The 18,381-nt window shown below is 44.8% G+C and overlaps 3 protein-coding genes across 6 annotated transcripts in view; 2 read left to right on the top strand and 1 right to left on the bottom strand.

Annotated features, from left to right (window-relative positions):
- The window catches only part of LOC133393204 (uncharacterized), a 38,294-nt gene extending 35,844 nt beyond the window's left edge, over nt 1–2,450 (top strand). The window contains exon 3 of the mRNA XM_061656884.1: nt 1,772–2,450. Coding sequence (XP_061512868.1) covers nt 1,772–1,888 — 117 coding nt within the window. The 3' untranslated portion in view covers nt 1,889–2,450. The remainder of the gene's footprint in view (nt 1–1,771) is intronic.
- LOC1278998 (6-phosphofructo-2-kinase/fructose-2,6-bisphosphatase) overlaps nt 1–18,381 on the bottom strand; it is a 73,161-nt gene that overhangs the window by 30,164 nt on the left and 24,616 nt on the right. The gene's annotated exons all lie outside the window — the stretch shown is intronic.
- Nucleotides 1–18,381, top strand: part of LOC1278996 (alpha-N-acetylgalactosaminidase) — a 49,605-nt gene that overhangs the window by 15,404 nt on the left and 15,820 nt on the right. The window lies entirely within an intron of this gene.

Raw genomic sequence — 18,381 nt, 5'->3', positions numbered from 1 at the left:
TTAAATTGTTTGTCCCGTGTGTCCAGCAACAATTATTACATTTTCGCAATCGAGAAATGGTATACCGTGGCTCTATACACACGAAAGCCCATCCTCACGACCCTTTTCTGCACGATGCGTCGTGTGCGCACATTATTCCCGGTAGCAATTTCATAGCCGCATCATCACCGCATTGTCACTCTTTCCTGTGTCTGTGCTGAAATTTATAATAAAAATAAAACCAAATAGCTGATCGTGCTCTACCAAATCAGCCGTACACCAACGAAACTGGCCCCCTGGCTTCACGCGTCGAGTTCGCGCGTACGAGAAAGGAGCGAGAAGCACATGGACGGGAAACGTAAAACCGCAAACATATCGCGTCATCATCGGTGGTTGGGTCGTGATCGTTGTTGATTGTTCCGCGATTGATTGTTTGGTCCTGGTGCGGCTACAATCACCAGGCAGGCACATGCCGCCGCCGCCCGTGTACGCAGAACCCCGTGGGCCCGGTTGTGGTGCGGAACTTTCGCTTTCACGCATGAATTTTCGGTTCAAAGCGAAAAAAAAGCAAACCCACCCAGATAAAACAAATGAGTGCGCACGCAAACAATTTTTTGAAAGTTGAGTCAACGTACAACACCACAAGGCACTGGCGGGGGATACCGCACCGTCGTTTCCTTTCCTTTCTTCGGAACCCTTTTTACGGTCAACTGTAACATCGGACTGGCAATGCAAATAAGTGTAAGTATGCATGTGTCCGAGTGGCGTGGGAGCAAAAGGACAACCCGGCGGCCGGCAATATATATGTGTGTGGTGTGTGTGATCGGCAATTTTCACCAGAGCGTAAATAAGGGAAGTGTAAAGCTGCAAACATGGAAGGAGTGTACTGTTTGCGCATTAAGACCGGAACACCTTCCTATGAGCAGTTGGTTCTTAAGCACACACACACCACCTATGGGGCGCCATTGAAAGAGCTCCCCGCGGAGAGATGGTGCAAGGTGCAGCAGACAATTGTTCCCTGGCGAAGGTTTGGTCCGTTTTGGAGCAGTTTAACTTCCACACCCTGTGAGTGTATCGAATTTTGAAGAAGAAAGTAGCGTATCGCGCTTTAAAATGAATGATGTTCAGTTTTGAACTATGAGCCATTTTCAACGCGAGCTTTCGAATAAATCGATTGACAGACAAAGTGTGACGTACACTCAGTGTGATTCTCCATTTATTTCAACACCTCAATCGTAATGACATAACCGAGAGTGGCATTCTTGTTGGAGTTCCCACACTGCACGGCAATAACCATATCCAATTTCCACTGTGACTGTCACTTGTTGTGTGCAATCGCACACAGAATGGAGAAGTTCCATCATGTCCCGTCGCTTCTAAAAAACCATGTCCAGATGGGTATCGGAATGGCGCGCACCTTTGGCCTTTGCCGATGTACCATCCATAGATCTCCGACTCCGAGAAGACGAGCACCTGCTCTAGGGATGGGAATAATATCTAAACAGCAGGCAAACAGTACTCGAATACGCTGATTTAAGGTGTGTCTTCTAAAAGCCACCGTACAAGACGCGATGTAGTAGTCACAACACAGCACATCGCGCGAGCTGGGATCGTTTCGGTAGTTCTCGGCTCTCGGAGAAGGGAGCCTGAACCTATCAATGGGAATGTTAATCGGTTTTTCCAAGCTATTTTTATCTCATAAATTATCAATTTCGCGGAGATATTGAAGTAGTCCTGCTTTAAAGCGATGCAACTTAACTGATGTTTTTTTCTTTTCTATCTTCTTTTCCAGGTAAGCTACACCAAGCCAAATGCCAAACCAATTAGATATTTAATCCCAGCCAGTTTGGGTCCTGATGCTCCAGAAATAGTAGCTGACTTTGGAGCAATGTCACCAAAACTGGCTTGAATCTTCCTTATGGGTGCATTTCCGTGTGCAGGTATGCAAATGAAGCAAGATGCATCGCAAGATGCAAATGAAGCAAAATTTGGTAAGCCTGCATAATGTTGGGTTATTTTTGAAGTTTTATGATACCACATCGAATCGCCGTACGAACTATTGGATGCAGAGTCACCAAGAGATCACTGACAGGGTCATTGAACACATTAAACACACACCAGTTCAGACCAGATGTGGAATCTAATCGTCTCGAGAGACCTATTGGACGGCTCCACGAATCACTCTCGCCGGGGAATTCACGTGGAGCATCGTGGTCTTTTCTTAGCATCGCATTTCGCATTCCAACTTCTACAGACCGGCTTTAAACGCTTTAAGCATCGAACCGCATGCCGAGACTTGATCTTGAAATTCGGCACGGCATAGAATTTGCATACATTTGCTGAGTTATTCTTAGAACGAGGCGATAAAAATGTATAGCATTATCCGTGATTCTGAAGCTGTTTTGCGAACAACAAACTTCAGAATTTGGAAGTAACTAAACAACTGGAACACACTATTGCCTCCAAATTTGCCTTCAACGTTGACAGTACTAAACACACAAAGTGTAACATTTTAATAACATTCCTGGTCAAAATAAAAATGTTTCTTTAGAGTTCCGTTTTTGGGGGTTGAGAGACCTTCATGTTTACATGCTTTTTTGCCTTACAATACAGCTGGCTTGTGACATCACATTACCGTTAGCAGCAAGATGATTAATTGCTTACAGGTGTTTGCATCAACCGAATTTGAATGTCCCTCACACCTCACCCATTTGTCTGACAGACAGAGCCCCCACCCGGAGGGGCGAACTGATTGTCTTCCTGTGCCGGTGGGTGGGATCGCACGATTACTACGGGGTCTGGTATCTTGTTCGGGTCTAGCCAACAGTTTCACCATAACCGCTTTACATTTGTCGTGGTTTTAAGTGCGTTTTCCTCCATCCATGTGGCAGCAGTGGCACAGTTTCCCAAAAAAAAACACCCAGAGATACACAAAACACTTCATTGTGTATAGGCTGCTGGCTTAGGGCCCTTTCCTGCCCTCACGCTGCGTGGGGGGGGGGGGGGGGGGGGGCGTGGAGCCAGCAGAAACTTTCTCACAGTAATTTGCAGCTGGTCGTTCATAGCCGATTGCATTATTGGTTCATTTGCATTTTGTGCGGAGTCCAAGCGTCAGATTGTACTTGTAAGCGGTGTATGCAACAGACTGCCAGAAAGCATCACCCACCCACCACACCCCCACGTTGGTCACACCGAAATGAGGTAAAGATACAAATAGAGCTGTCTTATTACTACTGCTACGCGACAGGGCCGGGGTAGTCCCCCCCATCATCATTTCGAGGTCTGCCGCCACCAAATAGTTATGTTTCTGTAACTGGACGGATTGTAATGGCGCGGTGGCGATAGCTATCATCTGACACATGCCAACCACCTCCTTTTCCTTCTCTGGTGCATACCACCTCTCCGTGCTCGTGGTGCTCATCCTTTGCGGCGAGTTCACAGCGCGAAGCATACAGAGACGTTTCGCGCAATCGGAGCACGAAAAGGGGGGGAGCTGTTTCTTTCGGGGTGGTTGTCGTTTTATGAGCGAGTTGCAAATTGGATGGCGAAAATGCAAATTGGGAAGACAGCGTGGCGCATAAAACAGAATTTGAAACACCATTGTCGGTGGCGATTGAGTGTTATTTCGACACGTTTAGCTTAAATGCCTGTGTGCCTGTGTGATCGTTGGGGTTACCAGCAGTTGTCTGTTTGTCCGTCTGGCGGTGCTGCTACAGACATACCAATTCGGTGCAGCGGGTCACAGGTTGTTTAAATGTGTATCATTTGCTGCTGCTGCTGCTGCTGTCCTCCTTGTGACGAGTTGTATTGCGAGTAACAATTTATTTGGACAAAACAAATGCGAATTAAACGGACAGTTGCCAACAACCAAATTATCGCCTCACTGCCATTAATGAAGTTATTATTTGTCATTGCTTTGAGTTGTTGCATTTTAGGTTCTTCTTAAACTATTATTACTTAAGACAGAGTTAAATTAAATTAAATCAACACGTTTTCTATGATCAAGATGATTTGTTTAATATATTATATTATTTTTTCCTTTTTTACGTTAGCTAATGTTAGTTTGTATATTAATATTATCATAATGTATTTAAGAGATATTAATTTTTAAGTATTACTTTCGATAAGCAGTTTAGCCTTGTAATAAGCTTGATTTTTTACACTAACGGAAAAATTAAATTATTTAATTTTAAAATTAAATTTAAAAAATAAAAAAACACAAAAAATACAAAAACAAACGTTGAAACCAAAGCAAAACTTAAAAGCTATCTAATTTTCAGTAAGTGTATAAATGATTTAGTTAAAAAGTAATAAGTAGCAAATCGTCCAGCTAAATCCTTCGAAGTATAATAAAATAGAAGATTAATGCACAACATAAAACTCAAGCCTAAAGGACAAGACAAAAACGGCTCGCAAAACACTTTTAAATTACTTCAATTTGCATAAGATCGGCACCCGCCTGGAGCAACCAGAGCATAACCGATACATAACCTACACAGAACGCGCGCGCGTTAAATCGCACACTTGGCCCTACTGACAGTAACCTTTGGGGTGTGTAACCTTTAGCCGCTGTGTGTATGGCGAGTGAACAAAAAATTTAAATCAAACTAAAACTACCCCATTTCCGAACACGCCTTACTCACCCTCGCTCCCTCCCTTCGAGGCGAGGCGAAACGAGAGCACCATCGGTACCAGCAAAGCATCGAGTGGCATTTGGAAGCCCAAAACATATGGCAGATGCATCGTGGAGGTGGCGGCGCATCGTGAACGGGTGGTCGTCCAAGCGCAGTTGCTTGCACTGGAATTCAAGAGCGCACTTCTGCTGCAGTTTCAGCTGCACATGTTGGGCGCGCGCGAACCAATGGAAAAATCGATTTGTGTGTGCGGGCGGATCGCTCCAAGAACTACGGCGATGGGTATAGTGGAAGGGTAAAGCTCTTGCTTCAAGCACTTCCCGGGTCTTTCACGCCCTCGCGCACCCCACACCCAAAAGCCGAACGAAACTGGCACACAATCTCTGGCTGGCCCGCAGCTTTTCTGGCGCGTCCATCGCGTTTGCCCTTCTCGGTTGTGGGTTCTGTGTACGCCGGGCCAAAGAATCGACTGAACCATTTGAATTGTGATTGTGTGTGAGTGTATGTTTGGGCTTTTTTTCGCCTACCGCTTCTTTCGATTAGTTCACACGGGCTTCAGGCGGCTTCAGGTTGGCTTCAATCTCAATCCATACACAGTGGGGCACACACAACGGAGATCATTGCACAATAGTTCGTGCCGGGTCGTCGCGTCGCATGTGCAACGCTAATAGAGGTACATCGACAACGAAAAACAAACGAGCGAGATGGAAAATGCACACACACACACATAAAAAGAAATAAACAAAACAAAGCTTCTACACAGATGCAGATTGACTGCAGACAGGCCCGCTGAGCATTAGCATTAGGACGTTTTAAAGGAAGAAAAAAAGCGAACCACTGCACTGTAAGCACGTGAAGACGTAGTGCTGTTAGGCGTTGGGAAGGCGTTCAAAAGCCGTTAAGAAAACGACACTGTGCTGGTGCAGCAGAAAAAAGGCTGCGCTCAAATCAATCACCACATGCCTGTTGCGGTGTGCGAGGTTTGATGATGCTGAGCCGCAAAAGGAAATGGGATGCCGTCGTGTCCCTTACCCCGAACGTAACCCTTTCCCTGGGTGACACACAGCTGTGTGTGAGCACGCCCGCAATGCCATGGGAGGCAGTGTTTCGTGTCTTAGTCATAAATCTGGCCCTAGTTAAGCGGTGCGAGAGCCGATCGATTGTGATCGCGATCGAGATTTAATGGAAGGGTTTAGGTGTTTTTGTTGATTACACAAACCGAATGTGTATGGAATGTAACCATACATGAAAGATTTTACGCTTTACGTCATCAAGTTCAATTGGTCGCCAAAGGTACAGAGAATTGAGTTAAAAGTATGTGCCAAAAATCTAAACACTATCTTCCTTGTAAACAGGTTTTAGTTTTGGCGATCTATAAATTAAATTTTAATTGTACTTTATGTACATTATTAATGGTACATCCAAATTGATTTATATTGTAGAGATTAGTATTAGTATTCTTCGGCAGCTAATGAATGTCGATTTGGATAGCTTAATTACACACACCCTTTTGGAAAGATTTAACGCAAGAGGAAATAAAAAAGAAGATTCAAAGCATTAGGTTGAGGCAGAAAGGCAGAAAGAGCTACACAAACAGGTAAAACTCTGTCCAAAAACATGGTTCCAAACCCCAAAAAAATAGGTCCACCGGAAACAACAATACGCCCAAATCAGCAAAATGGTGAAGGGCTGGTATCCGCACTGTCAGCGTGTGCGTTGTGCCGAGGAAGCTTGTAAACATGACCACCTGAACATGTTCCGGAAAAATCAATCAACCTTCCTGGTTGTGTGCCATTTGCCAATCAATTTTGAAAGGTGCCTTAAGACATTGCTTGCCCCGATCGTTCTTTCCCAGTGTTGAAGCGATCGATCTATGTCCAACAATTTATGATTATTTTTTGCGGAACTCCATTTCTTCGCCAAACAACGCTGCGGTAACGCATCCTTCGGAAGGTTGGTTTATACCTTCAAAGACAGCGGTGTGATTTTTGCAACCATCACTTCCGCCGCGCCACCCCGTAAGCGATCGTATGGTTCAGTTTTTCGCTCAGCTTCCACTGTAGAGCGCACTGGTGCTGCCGCCACCCGTGCGCGCAAATCATTAATCCTCCATCCGTTTAACGCGGGGCCGCCGTTTAATTTCCCGTGTGAAACAATTTTTCGCCGAAATTCGCGCCGATCGATTGACGCGCTGTTGCACACCCCCGGCAGTCTTGATGCGCGTAACGGAGTGTCTTAACTACTATTCGATTTTTTGCTTTGTTTTGTCTCACCCTGTGTTAAAGAGGGGGAGGTTCGTCGCTTGCGGTGGCAATTTGAAACGAGACGCGCGGTGTCTCGCTGTGCTGAAGATTTACGAGCTCCCTTTAGGTGGGCCTCGCTCATACTCGTGTGTCTTTCTCTCTCTGGGAGATTAAGCGCGTTAAAACGCTACGTTGATTTGCACGTTGATTAGATGCCGAAAAAAGGTCGGCGTTTGCCTGATTGTATAATTGCCCCGCCAAAGCCACCGCCAAAGTTCGTGTTCCGACGACACTACACACAATGGATGAGGGCAGATAGTGGGGTTTTTTTTCGATGTTGTTGTTTGAAGAATCGTTTAAAACCATCATCTCTCGCAAAACAATTCTTCGTCCATTCGCATTCTTAGTGTGTGCTAAATTGTGCGAAAATGTGCTGTCAAATTATCCATGACGCGCGTCTATAGATTAAACCACCAAACTCGTACAGAGCACACAAATAGATAGGAGCTTCCCACCGAGACACCAACATCTCCCAAAGAGCATCTCATCAGCCTCACGGCCGTTCTCACCGAACGACAGACAGCGAGAACGTTGGAAGTCCCTCCCGCCGCACAGCAAACCACAAAGTGTTCGTGACAATCCACAATCCACCATATCCATATCTCTCTCCTCCTCTCAGATGCCACCACAGATTGGCTACGCATCCGCTGCTCATTTTCCCAAGCGTGTAACTTTAATGTTGAATTATTTTGCATACACTTCACCAGCCGGGGTGGAAAAATAAACTTGCACACCATTGGCACGGATGTCTCGCACTTGACAGATACGCATGATTTGTATCTGTTGGGTTACCACCGACAAGAGGGACCACACCACTTCTCTTCAGCCCAAGGAGTGGTGGTGCTTTAGTGCCAGTGTGTAGTGCTGTTATTGTATACACACAGATGCATCAGAGCGCTCGCAAGCAGAATGGATTGTAAATTATAAATATTTTTTTTATTCAAAAACCCATCTAATCACGCTGGAGAAGAGAGGTACACGGCAGGCCACAGCAAGGCCGCAGGTTTGATTGGTGCCTCTTAGAAGCAGCGGAAGCCTATTATTTCTGCAAATTATTCGCTCCTTGAGAGGATGGGTGTGCGCGTGAGGTGCAAAGTAGTAAAAACAACAACTCAAACGTAAATGAATGATGGAAATATGAATATTGATTCCTTTGCCGCTTAAAGAGTGTTTGTACGTTATGGAACGTTGGCGTTTTTTTTTATTTCAACATTTTGCAATAATGTCTTCCACATTGCGTGCTGTTCCATTGATTTTAGAAACGTTTTGTGATCTTCAAATTATAATCAACCTCCACAACCTCTTTGAGTACAGAATTTGATGATCATTTAGTTGTCTATATTTGGTACAGCCCACTACCACTAAAGCCAATCTTCTTCATTTTGCACTCCTCCAGGCAGAATACAAAATTATGGTTCCTCATAAAATGATACGATCATATAAAATATGACCTGACGCCGATACGGTCTCTATGGATATACTACAATCGCTTCAAAACCAGTAGGCAACCACATTATCAACGATCCTCTGTGCTGGGACTTAAAAATGCCCGCGGGAAGTATTGCCATGCGCCTTTGTCTAGACGCCTCTGTTTTTTATTATTAGATATCGTTTGACCTAAACCAGACCAGATCTATGCGTTCAATAAAATGGTGGCCATCTTTTTTGGTAGAATGGCACACGCCTCCAAGCAATCCTATGAACAGTAACAAAAAAAAACCTCCAAATGCCGCCGCTATAATTAGGCTGTAGCTCACCTTCGCGCTTGCAAGGCGCGGACATTGCGATTCTTTGTTTTGCTATTCCACGAGCAACTTTTCCGATCATCTTCTCGCCCACCTGGTCCAGACACCTACCCGTAAGATGGGGCATGATGCAACGCCTTCGGAAGGGGCGCCATAGATTAATTCTAAACCACTTTGAACGGAGCGCGCGCTCGAGAAACGACCCGTTCCTCCGGCTGGCAACAAAACCCGACCAACTCCAGTTGTCGTCCTCCGGCTGGCTGCACATTTGTGCAAAAGGTCGAAGATGCACACGGCGATGCGCATATGTGTGCATACTGTCTCTCCCAAGCCGCGTTGTGCATTATCGTTTAGAGGCCGAGAACAGACCCCGGCGAGAGCGATTGCTATTCGTTCACTTACGCTGACACGATCGCTTAAGGCCATTTGAATTAGCATTAAAATCAATTTCTCCGCACATGAACAGGAGGTTTTTGAGGGGCTGCTTTGCCGTTTGCGTTTCACGACCTGTACCAGCTTTTCACACTGACCACCCCTCATTTTAACGAGACACGGTGGTGTAATTGAGATCGTCGAATCGGGTGAAAATGATTTCTGCACCACTAATGGAGCACCACATACACCACACGGCATTGCATTTTCCACTGTGATGGGCATTTGAAAGCGAAAGCACCAGGAGTAGCAGTACTGCACCGATTCTTTCGGCCTTGTGTGCCTTGTGGGGGGCTGTGGTTGTTGTGGACGACCGTTGTGAAACGTGAAAATGAGATTTTAATTGTTTTAATAAGATTCAATCAGCATCTGATCCTTCGGTTTTGCACCTCGAGGGGATGCATTATTTTTCAATAACTTTGCTCCACTTTGTAATGCGCATGGCGAAAGGTGTTTCAGGTTTGTTAATGGTTCATTTCAATCTGGTGCTTTTTGATCGGATTAGTGTTTTTTTCATGAATTGAATTCATTTTCAGTTCATTTTGACAATTAAGATCGTTTTTAGTTTCCAAGTGAGTTTAATATGATCTTATTGGTTTTTGATCAAAGCTGCACAGATTTTAGTGTTTTAATGCTGATTAAATATAATATTTTCAACATAAATTTTTTAATTCAGCTTCAAAATTGATATCATAACGAACTATTTTAGAGCTTATTATGTTAACTCTGACTGAATTTTCCCTAGTTTGAATCCAGTCAGTAACTATTTTGGTCACATTTTACTCATTATACTTGAAAAATAATAATTCGTGTTATGCCAAAATTATTGATATTTTGTCATTGCCCCTTTGTATAGGTATTTCTCGAAGAAATCTTTCACAAAATGAATAAAATAAATGTTGATTAAATATAGACCAAAAGCTTGCTAAACTACTGCAACACGTCATAAAATAGAGAGATAAAGAAATTTCTGAACTTCCTTGAACTCTCTTTCAATTTGCAACGAGATGAATCATTTTCTTTGTCTCCAAGAAAGATGCTTTGTTACAGAATTTAACTACGCTTTGAACTCAATTAATCATCGAAACAAGTCTAGTTGACAAGACAAAAGCAAACAAATACTATTTGCAAAGATAACACAACCCCTTCATATCGTTTGTTGCAAATGATTGCAAATGAGTCACAAAACAGTGCAACAACGTACAGCATCTTGCAAGAAAAACTCTTTCTTCGTGAAAAGCTGCTCAGTAAACAATTTAACACAAAGAAATGTTAAACCTAAACTAAAAAAGCCTTATCATATCGAATAAAGGTACACAAAACCATACCACTCTGAATCATATTCAGCCGGCGTGGCGGCTTTTACAGGGAAAACAACACCCAACTACTTGTAAAGCGATTTAATTCACTTACTGTTGTTACACCGTTCCGACCAAAGTGTTTCCTTGCGGAATCCAACACCACAAAGCCGACACCTGTTAAACATGCATTAGCTATGCTTTGGCGGCTGCAAAAAAGCTCAAAAATCCAATCAACCGATTACCATCCGATCCCGCCCAACCGCCCGTCAGCGGTATATGCTGCTTGTCTGACGATTGGCCCCTCGCGGGCGGATTTTAACATCCCGTAACTATCACAGAGCCACGACACGACCGGGCGATTAGTGTGGTGTGTTGTTTTCGTCTCGGAAATACCCTTTTTTAACAAATAGCAACAGCAACAGTTACAACAACAAAGCATCATTCATCGGACACACCTTTTCCTCGTGCGCAGCAATGTGTCTGCGGCGTCCGTTTGCTGTAGTCGTCGCTAGAAACAACATTTTTGTGGCCTGTGTTTCCTTCCTATCGGCGCTACCTTTTTTGCCGCTATGGGCCCTTGGTAGTAGTGCACTTGTATGCACTGCAACAACACGCCCCGAAACGCCCCCCAAAATCGGTGGTCAAAATCGTGCCATCGTGTGCTTTGGCGCTCGTGAGAGGCGCAGAGATTTTTCCCTTCTTCCGGCGTAAATTACAACTTACTTTCCTGCGGGGGAGAGTTTGGGGGAAAATCGCCCTCCCACTTAGGAAATGTTATAGCCCATCATCATTAGCAACATGACGATCAGCAGCAGCAGCAGCAGAGACTACAAAACAATTCCACTCAGCGGCAAAAACGACAAGCGCAGGTTCAATAATGCTGCATGGTAATTTAATCATATAATTTGTATAAATCGCTCAACCACTACGGGAGCTCGTTGCCGTTCTCTTTCCACCACAAAGAAGGAGGAAAAAGCCCGCTCTTCTTCTTGGCACCTACCCGAACCCCCCGAAAAACCATACATTATGCCAAAGTTAGTAAAACAACTCGCATAAATCACGCGTGTGTGAACGTCAGCGCAGACACAACAAACGCGCAAACCTGGCCAAAAGGGCACCCCGCTTCCCTTGCACTGGCCCTAAATCGTGAGGCATTAGATTATTAAATTTAATGTGCCACTATTTCACCGTCACCGAACGCGCCGCTGCACCATGATGAGGATGGTTCGTTCGAAGTGGTCTCGTTAGAGAAAAGAGCCTCCAAAGCAAGGGATTCCAGACAAAGCGATGAAGACGTTGATTTCCTGCTCGAAAATCAAACCATCGAGCGCAAAAAAAAAACCAAAACCAGTGTAATGAAAAGTGAAGATGGAAGAGGCGCAATTGCTGCGACGAGGAAAACCAGGATGCATCAAAGCATAACAACATAACGACGCACAACGGCTTGCCCCTGCTGCATGAAATTGCTACCCTTCTGTTTTGTGTTTTATTTTAAGAGTTTTTTTTTTCACGACGCAAAACGGAAGCGCACCACCACGTGAAGCGTGTGCGGAAAATGTGATGGAAAACTGACCGCCGAAACGGTGTGGCGGCATTCGCCGGTCATCGGTAAACATGCGGAGAAAATGGGACGCTACTTAGGCTTTAGAGCGGAATGTGCGGCACGCGAGAAAGGGAGACGGTGAGAGAAGAAACAACGCCAAAAACCTTCATTACAGTGAAGGTACAACGTAAACATAACTTGTAAAATTATGAGTTTCGATGTCCGATGGTCCCGATTTGGGAGGGGGAGGGCATTTGCCACAGTTCAGTGCGAAATGAAATGGAAAACAAACAAGCATGGTGGAGCTGGCGGAGGAGGGCAGCACCCCGAACGGGAAATGAATTCGATGCGAAAAACGGCACGAGAGAGATAGAATTACGTAAGATGTGGGGCCACCACCACCACCAGAGCTTGATTGCTCCAATTACGCGCAAACCTAACGAAGTGGCCGGCGTTGCGATGTTAGGGAAGGTTAGGTTCAGCTGAAAGCTGCGCACTTACGCGAGCGGGAGGAGATGGGTGGAAAAAGTACGTTAAAATTACTCTCGTTTTCCTTTTTTTGTTGGTTGATGTGGATGGATTGGAGGAGTCATAAAAAAAATGCTGCTAGAAGTTATTAACGGTGTAAGATCGCATTAGATCATGTAAGATCGGGATCTGTGAATTGTTTTAATGTTCTATAAATCTGTGCGATCTTGTTCATTGCACGAGTTACATAAAGTGAAAGGGCTCTACATGAATATTTTTGATAATATAAATCATTGTAAGCTTATTTTGTTGCTTATTTTGCTGCTAAAAACGTGAAATGTGGTTCTTCTTCTTCTTCTTCTTCTTCTTATTGGTGCAACGACCTACGCGGACGTGCCGGCTTGTGGCTTATACAGACTTTCGAAAATTATTTAGAAGTAATGCCCGCAACCGTATAAAGTCACAGTCGTTTGTTGCTCGATACATCGTATCAGTCGGTGACGATGAATATGAGAATTGAGCCCACGACGGGCATGTGACTAAGTCGTGCGAGTAGACGAGTGTGCCACGGGATCATCCCAGACAAATGTGGTACAATTGCCAATTTGAACTCATTACTCAGCAGCAAGGATTTAAAGAAAAAGAAGCGTATTTAGAGTTTTTGTTTGGCCACAGAGTTTAGTGAATTAAATTGAATTAAATAAGTAAATTTAATTTGGTTATCTAGTCTCTTTATACCTACTTGTGACTAGGTATTGTTTAGTATGCAGATAGAGGTTTAAGAGCGTTTTGAAACGGAATGGAAAATGCACAAGAGTTTTTAATTTTTTATATAGTATATTTTTTTCTTTCTTCATTTTTAATACAAAAGTTTAAAGTTTTCTCAATATCACTATATTCAAGCACAAGCTAAGCTACAAACCAAGCTACAAACAAAGAAAAAACAGTAAAACTGTTATTACATACGGGCATTACTTAAATGATAGAGATTAAACATAGCTTTAGTTAAATAACAATAGACTGAAAGCTTCCAACAAGATTAAGGTTTAGTTCCTCTGGTAGTGCTGTAAAGCTTTAAAGATTTACCTGAAAACGGCTTAGGCAAATTTAGATCCATCTCGTATCGACCCACTTGTAGCCCTTTCAGCATAATGCAGCGCAAATCATAAACCACCATTCACCACCCAGAGTCAGGGCCAAGCAATGATAAATCTTCATCTAGAATCGGTGTTTGCTCAAATGTGCCAATCGCAGCAGGCGTTATGATTTATTGAACACACAGCCAACCCCGTCGAAGATCGTAACGCGATCTGCGCCTGAGATTCAAGTACAACCATCCAGCAAGGAAATCATCCAATGTGAATGGTTTTGACCAGCATCATATCACGAGGGGGAAGGATTTGACTTTAGTTCCGCAATCACAATAATCCGATGCCTCTCACCCCAGGCTCAACGCAAGCAGTTTTTAATCGGCAGAGACGCTAGCAAGCAGCGTCCATCGATTGCAATAAATATCCCTCTCTTCCCGTGTACGCTATATCGCAAAGTCAATGTGAAGGTTCGATTTATGATAAAGCGTACTGACCCTGCAAGCGAATGTTCCTTTCACATTTTATTTTCCACAAAACGCTTTCATTTGCCGTGCCGAACCTCTTCCCATCGCAGTAGTGTAGCGGCCATTCAAATCGAACGTTAAAAACTAATTCTACTGCTAGGTGGGCGCTCCAAATTGTGCTGAGTTATGCAATAAATAATGTAGCAAACGAAACGCGCCAAACAACGCTGTAGGCGGATGTTCAAAACAAACGTGTGCTGACGGACGTTTACGGCTGGCGCCCCGTTAGAATGGTTCACCAATCAAACCTTCTTGATGGGTTGTTTTTTGAGATCATTTTCCTGGCGAATTAATGTCCAATTCTGCCGGGCGTTTTGGGGGATGCGGATGAATAAAACATTCCCCGGGGTTTGTTTGCGATGTAGGGGCTCGCGTTTTCGGTAGCAACAACAGCCGCTTGTAAGGCGGCAAATAGCTCTGTTTTATTTTGCAATCTAAGTATAAGTCATAAAACAGCGCGAGCGCGCACGCTCCCAAAACCTTGCCACCGTTAGACGGTTTTCATTAACAATAAAATCTGCACGAAAGTGAATCCGCCACGAATTGGATTAACCAAAACAAAACAAAACCCCCCCGCACAAAGGTTACGATCGGGCAAAACAGGGGGCAATTAAGTAGAGCTCTTCTCTCGCCCCGCTCATTAGCCACCAACGACGAATGGTGGGTTTTGGATGGATGTGATTGTGATTCCTTTACAGCTGTCGGCGCTGAGTCCAGCTGGATCACCTGGGTGCTAAAAGGCAATTGCGGATCTGGTGTCGCGGCACGCTTAAGATAGAATTAAGCAGGACTTAAGGCGTGATCCACAGATAGAGCCAATCCGAAGAAACCCACCACTATGATCAACGAACCGTATCGAGATAATCGAGTCGGCGGCAAACGGTTAGTGCGAACGAAGCAGGATGAGAAAAAAAACTGTAACACGACACACCCTCTTCCTCCTAGCCCAGGTCATAATGGATATAATTTTTTGACACTCACCAATCTCACCATGGTCGCTGCCGATCTGATCGCAGTTTTAAGTCCCGGCCGTCAACACCACACGTGCCACGACGTGCTTATCCGTCGCCGTGAGTCAGTTTCAGTGCTCTCATTTTGACCATACCATAACCGTTTGCTAACGTCCGTCAACAACCTTCTACGGCCGTTGGTACGGTTTGTGAAAAGGAAAAGCTTTCAATTTTTTCCTTCAACTTCTGTCGCGATTGAAAACCTTTTTTCCTGTCCCTGGTTCGATAGCAAAAGGGAAAGCAGCCATCTAGCCATTGCTCCATAATCTATGGAGATCGATACCGACTGGGGTTGAATACCGTTGCTATCTGCGTTCTAAATGGACCCACAGTGGGAAAATTATTATCTTCTGATCGAAAATCAATAAAATTAAATACGCAGCTTGAGACGGAAATTAGTAACCGATCGCGAAAGCCGACGAACCAGGCGGAGAGATCTTTATCGCAACACGTGTGTTCCACGCCTCCTGTAGAGAAAAGGGTCGGATAGAATAAACCAACGTTCGTTAATTGGCCCTTTTTCCGGCAGATGGCGTAACGGTTATAAAATCACTAACTGAAACCTACCTGAAGGGTTACACAATATCGTTTTCGATCTTTTATGTCAACGAAATGACAACAATGAGAAAAAATGTGTCCCCCGGTAAACAAAAACACCTGAAAATGCTCATTTTGTGTGCTAGGAACTTCAACAAAACCAGCTCTTTGTTCGACGTGGTTTACTAAGCGCTTCAGCCGATGTCACACTCAGCAGTAACCGAACGCTCTTTAAGCGCGGTAAAAGACGTCAATTAAAATTGTCCGCCCGTTAATTTGTCAAATTCCTTGCCGGGGTCAGCGGGCGGGGGTGCGTTTTGTTTGCGCTTGACTATGTGAGGTGAGAATGAAATGTCTGTCACCACATCAGAGCATTGCAAAAGGGTTGCTGTTGTTCGTATTGTCGTGTTGCACACACTGTCCCGCTGACACGCACCGAGTGTTCGACTAGCTTGCCACCGCCGCCGCCAGTGGCAAAAGGAAGCATGCGTCGAAGAAACCCGAATTGCATCGCGATCACAATCTGTAGTGTGAAACTGCAACAGCAAGGTTGTTGTGCCCAGAATCGGGGGGATGGGAAATGTTGCGTTCGTGTGTATGTGTGTGCTGTTTTGTGCTCGTTAGTGGTTGGTTTGTTTTTGGAGGAGGTTTGTGTGTAACTACCGCATATTGTGTGGCGCGCTTTTCCGTTCGCAACAACAAGAGGACAAGCGATGGAGCAAACTGGAATTAGGTAAGAATTGATGTTTGACATACAGCGTCACTTTTCTGCCGACATTCCTCCGCGTTGCTCTACAATTAAAAGGGGGGAAATGAACAAATTATCACGCTGCTAATAGTACTATCAGCTATGCAGCAGAGTGTGTGCTCGTCTGTATCAAATATGCAACAACCATTTGCCTCCCCCGTTTGCTTTTTTTGCCCATATATGAAAATGTTCAACCCTTTTCTACCGATTTGATGTCTCGGGTGCAACCGGACACGACTTGATTGATCGTTTTCGGTTTTGTTTACCGTACCGAGCGAAATGGCGAAAATTTCTTCGCGCCATACCAACACACACCACAGTGCGGAAACGTGCTTGGGAAGAGAGTGTTTGAGTATTCCGCTCAGCCAACGAGGCAAGGCAAATGGGAGGAACGGGGAGAAAACGTAACACCGGCGCAATAAATGGCACGCGGCCAGTTCAGCCCCAGCACGCCATTGCACACGAGCTCCTCCAGTTGCAACTACTGCGGCACGGCACCCTTAGCACTTCAATCGCAACTTTTCAATTTCGTAATCACTTTCCATCCTATGTCACCCATGTTATCACGTTTTATTGGGAGGAAGGGTAAGAGTGGCCAGGGGTCACCGGACGTCACGTTTAACTGACCATTGCGGATCACCATGCCTCCATCGGTTACCACAACAAGGGAAAAAAGTAAATCAAAATCTATCATTTTGGTGTGTGCGCGTTAGCGAAACAAGGGTTCGTCGCTTGCTCGAAGAGTCTTTTGATTTAAAACTGATTAATTTAATGTGTAACTCCCCGCCAAACGCTTCGTTAGCAATTAAAAAGACATCTCGTTGACCCTAAACTGTACTACTCATCCCCCGTTTGATTGGCAGCGGGTAATGAAGGGAAGGAAGGGCTCATTTCGGTTCACTCTCGTGTGCTTCCGTCTTGCGGCGCTTACGTTAAGCGGCGCGGCACACTGTGGGTACGCTTTTTATCACCTTTCCTGCTTTGTGTAAAGCATGATGGATGTTGTGTTTTCCCCATTTGTCTACTTCCCTGGTTTATTTCTCTTCCCCACCCGTGGTCGCTGTCTTTTTTCCCGCCGAGGGCCATTTTTGCCGTCGCGCGCGATTGTTGTTTAGGTCCCGCTTCGCATTTGACACATTGTCGTCTCATTGCATGGAACTGCTACAGCCCCTTGGTGTGTAGAAGAAGGGTGGTTAGAAAGGCACTAAAATCGTCACAGAAGAAAGAAAGAAAAGCAGACACACAACACTGGTAGCACCATCGTGTTGTGCCTGGCGATGATGATGATCACGACGCCACTGCGACCGGTGTCGGTCAAGGTAGTATATGGTGGGGAAGACGTGGTATGAATTATCATACTAATCGAAGCGTTACGGCGCGTAACGCTACGAACGTAAGCCCATCGGGCCGTTAGTGAGAGTGAATGAACTGTCGATTTCAAGACACGCACGCGTTTGTTTTTACTACACGATGACGGTGATCGATTTTTACACGATCGGCCAAATTTCTCTCACTGTGTGGGTGTGTGTAGTGTACACACTCGTTTTGTAATCCTTCCAAAAAATCGAACACTTACGCAGCAGCGCACCGCGAAAGTATCATCGAAAGTGACCACCAACTTTTAATGATGCGAATGGATGTAAACGCAAATTATGAGACCGATCGATCGGTGGGTGTGTGTGCAGCATCTTTAAAGCTGTACAGATCGCGCCTTTTAGGTCGCGCCTCACTTACTCGTACGCTGATCCTCATGCCCCTCCCTCGAGGTGGTGGTCCCGTTCGATCAAACGGAAAATTCGATGCAACACACTGATAGCGCACTATCGAGGAGCCCATCAGTTCATCAGCACGTGCTGCCGTGCGTGTTAATTCGAAAATGTATGATAATGATACGAAAACAGATTTTACACTCGTACTTTGCCACCTACAGACACGAAACACGCGCGTTCACACAGATAAGATTGGGAGGTGAAATTGTGAAAAATCCATTTATGAAATTGTGATTTTTGTTGTTGAAAATGTTTCGTTACGCTAAAAGAGTCGAGATTTTGTTTTTATCGGAGCGT

The sequence above is a fragment of the Anopheles gambiae genome, chromosome 3 (genome assembly GCF_943734735.2).
Source record: "Anopheles gambiae chromosome 3, idAnoGambNW_F1_1, whole genome shotgun sequence".
Classification (NCBI taxonomy): domain Eukaryota; kingdom Metazoa; phylum Arthropoda; class Insecta; order Diptera; family Culicidae; genus Anopheles; species Anopheles gambiae.
The sequence above is the reverse complement of the archived record's forward strand: the minus strand, read 5'-3'. Positions and strand labels throughout refer to the sequence as shown.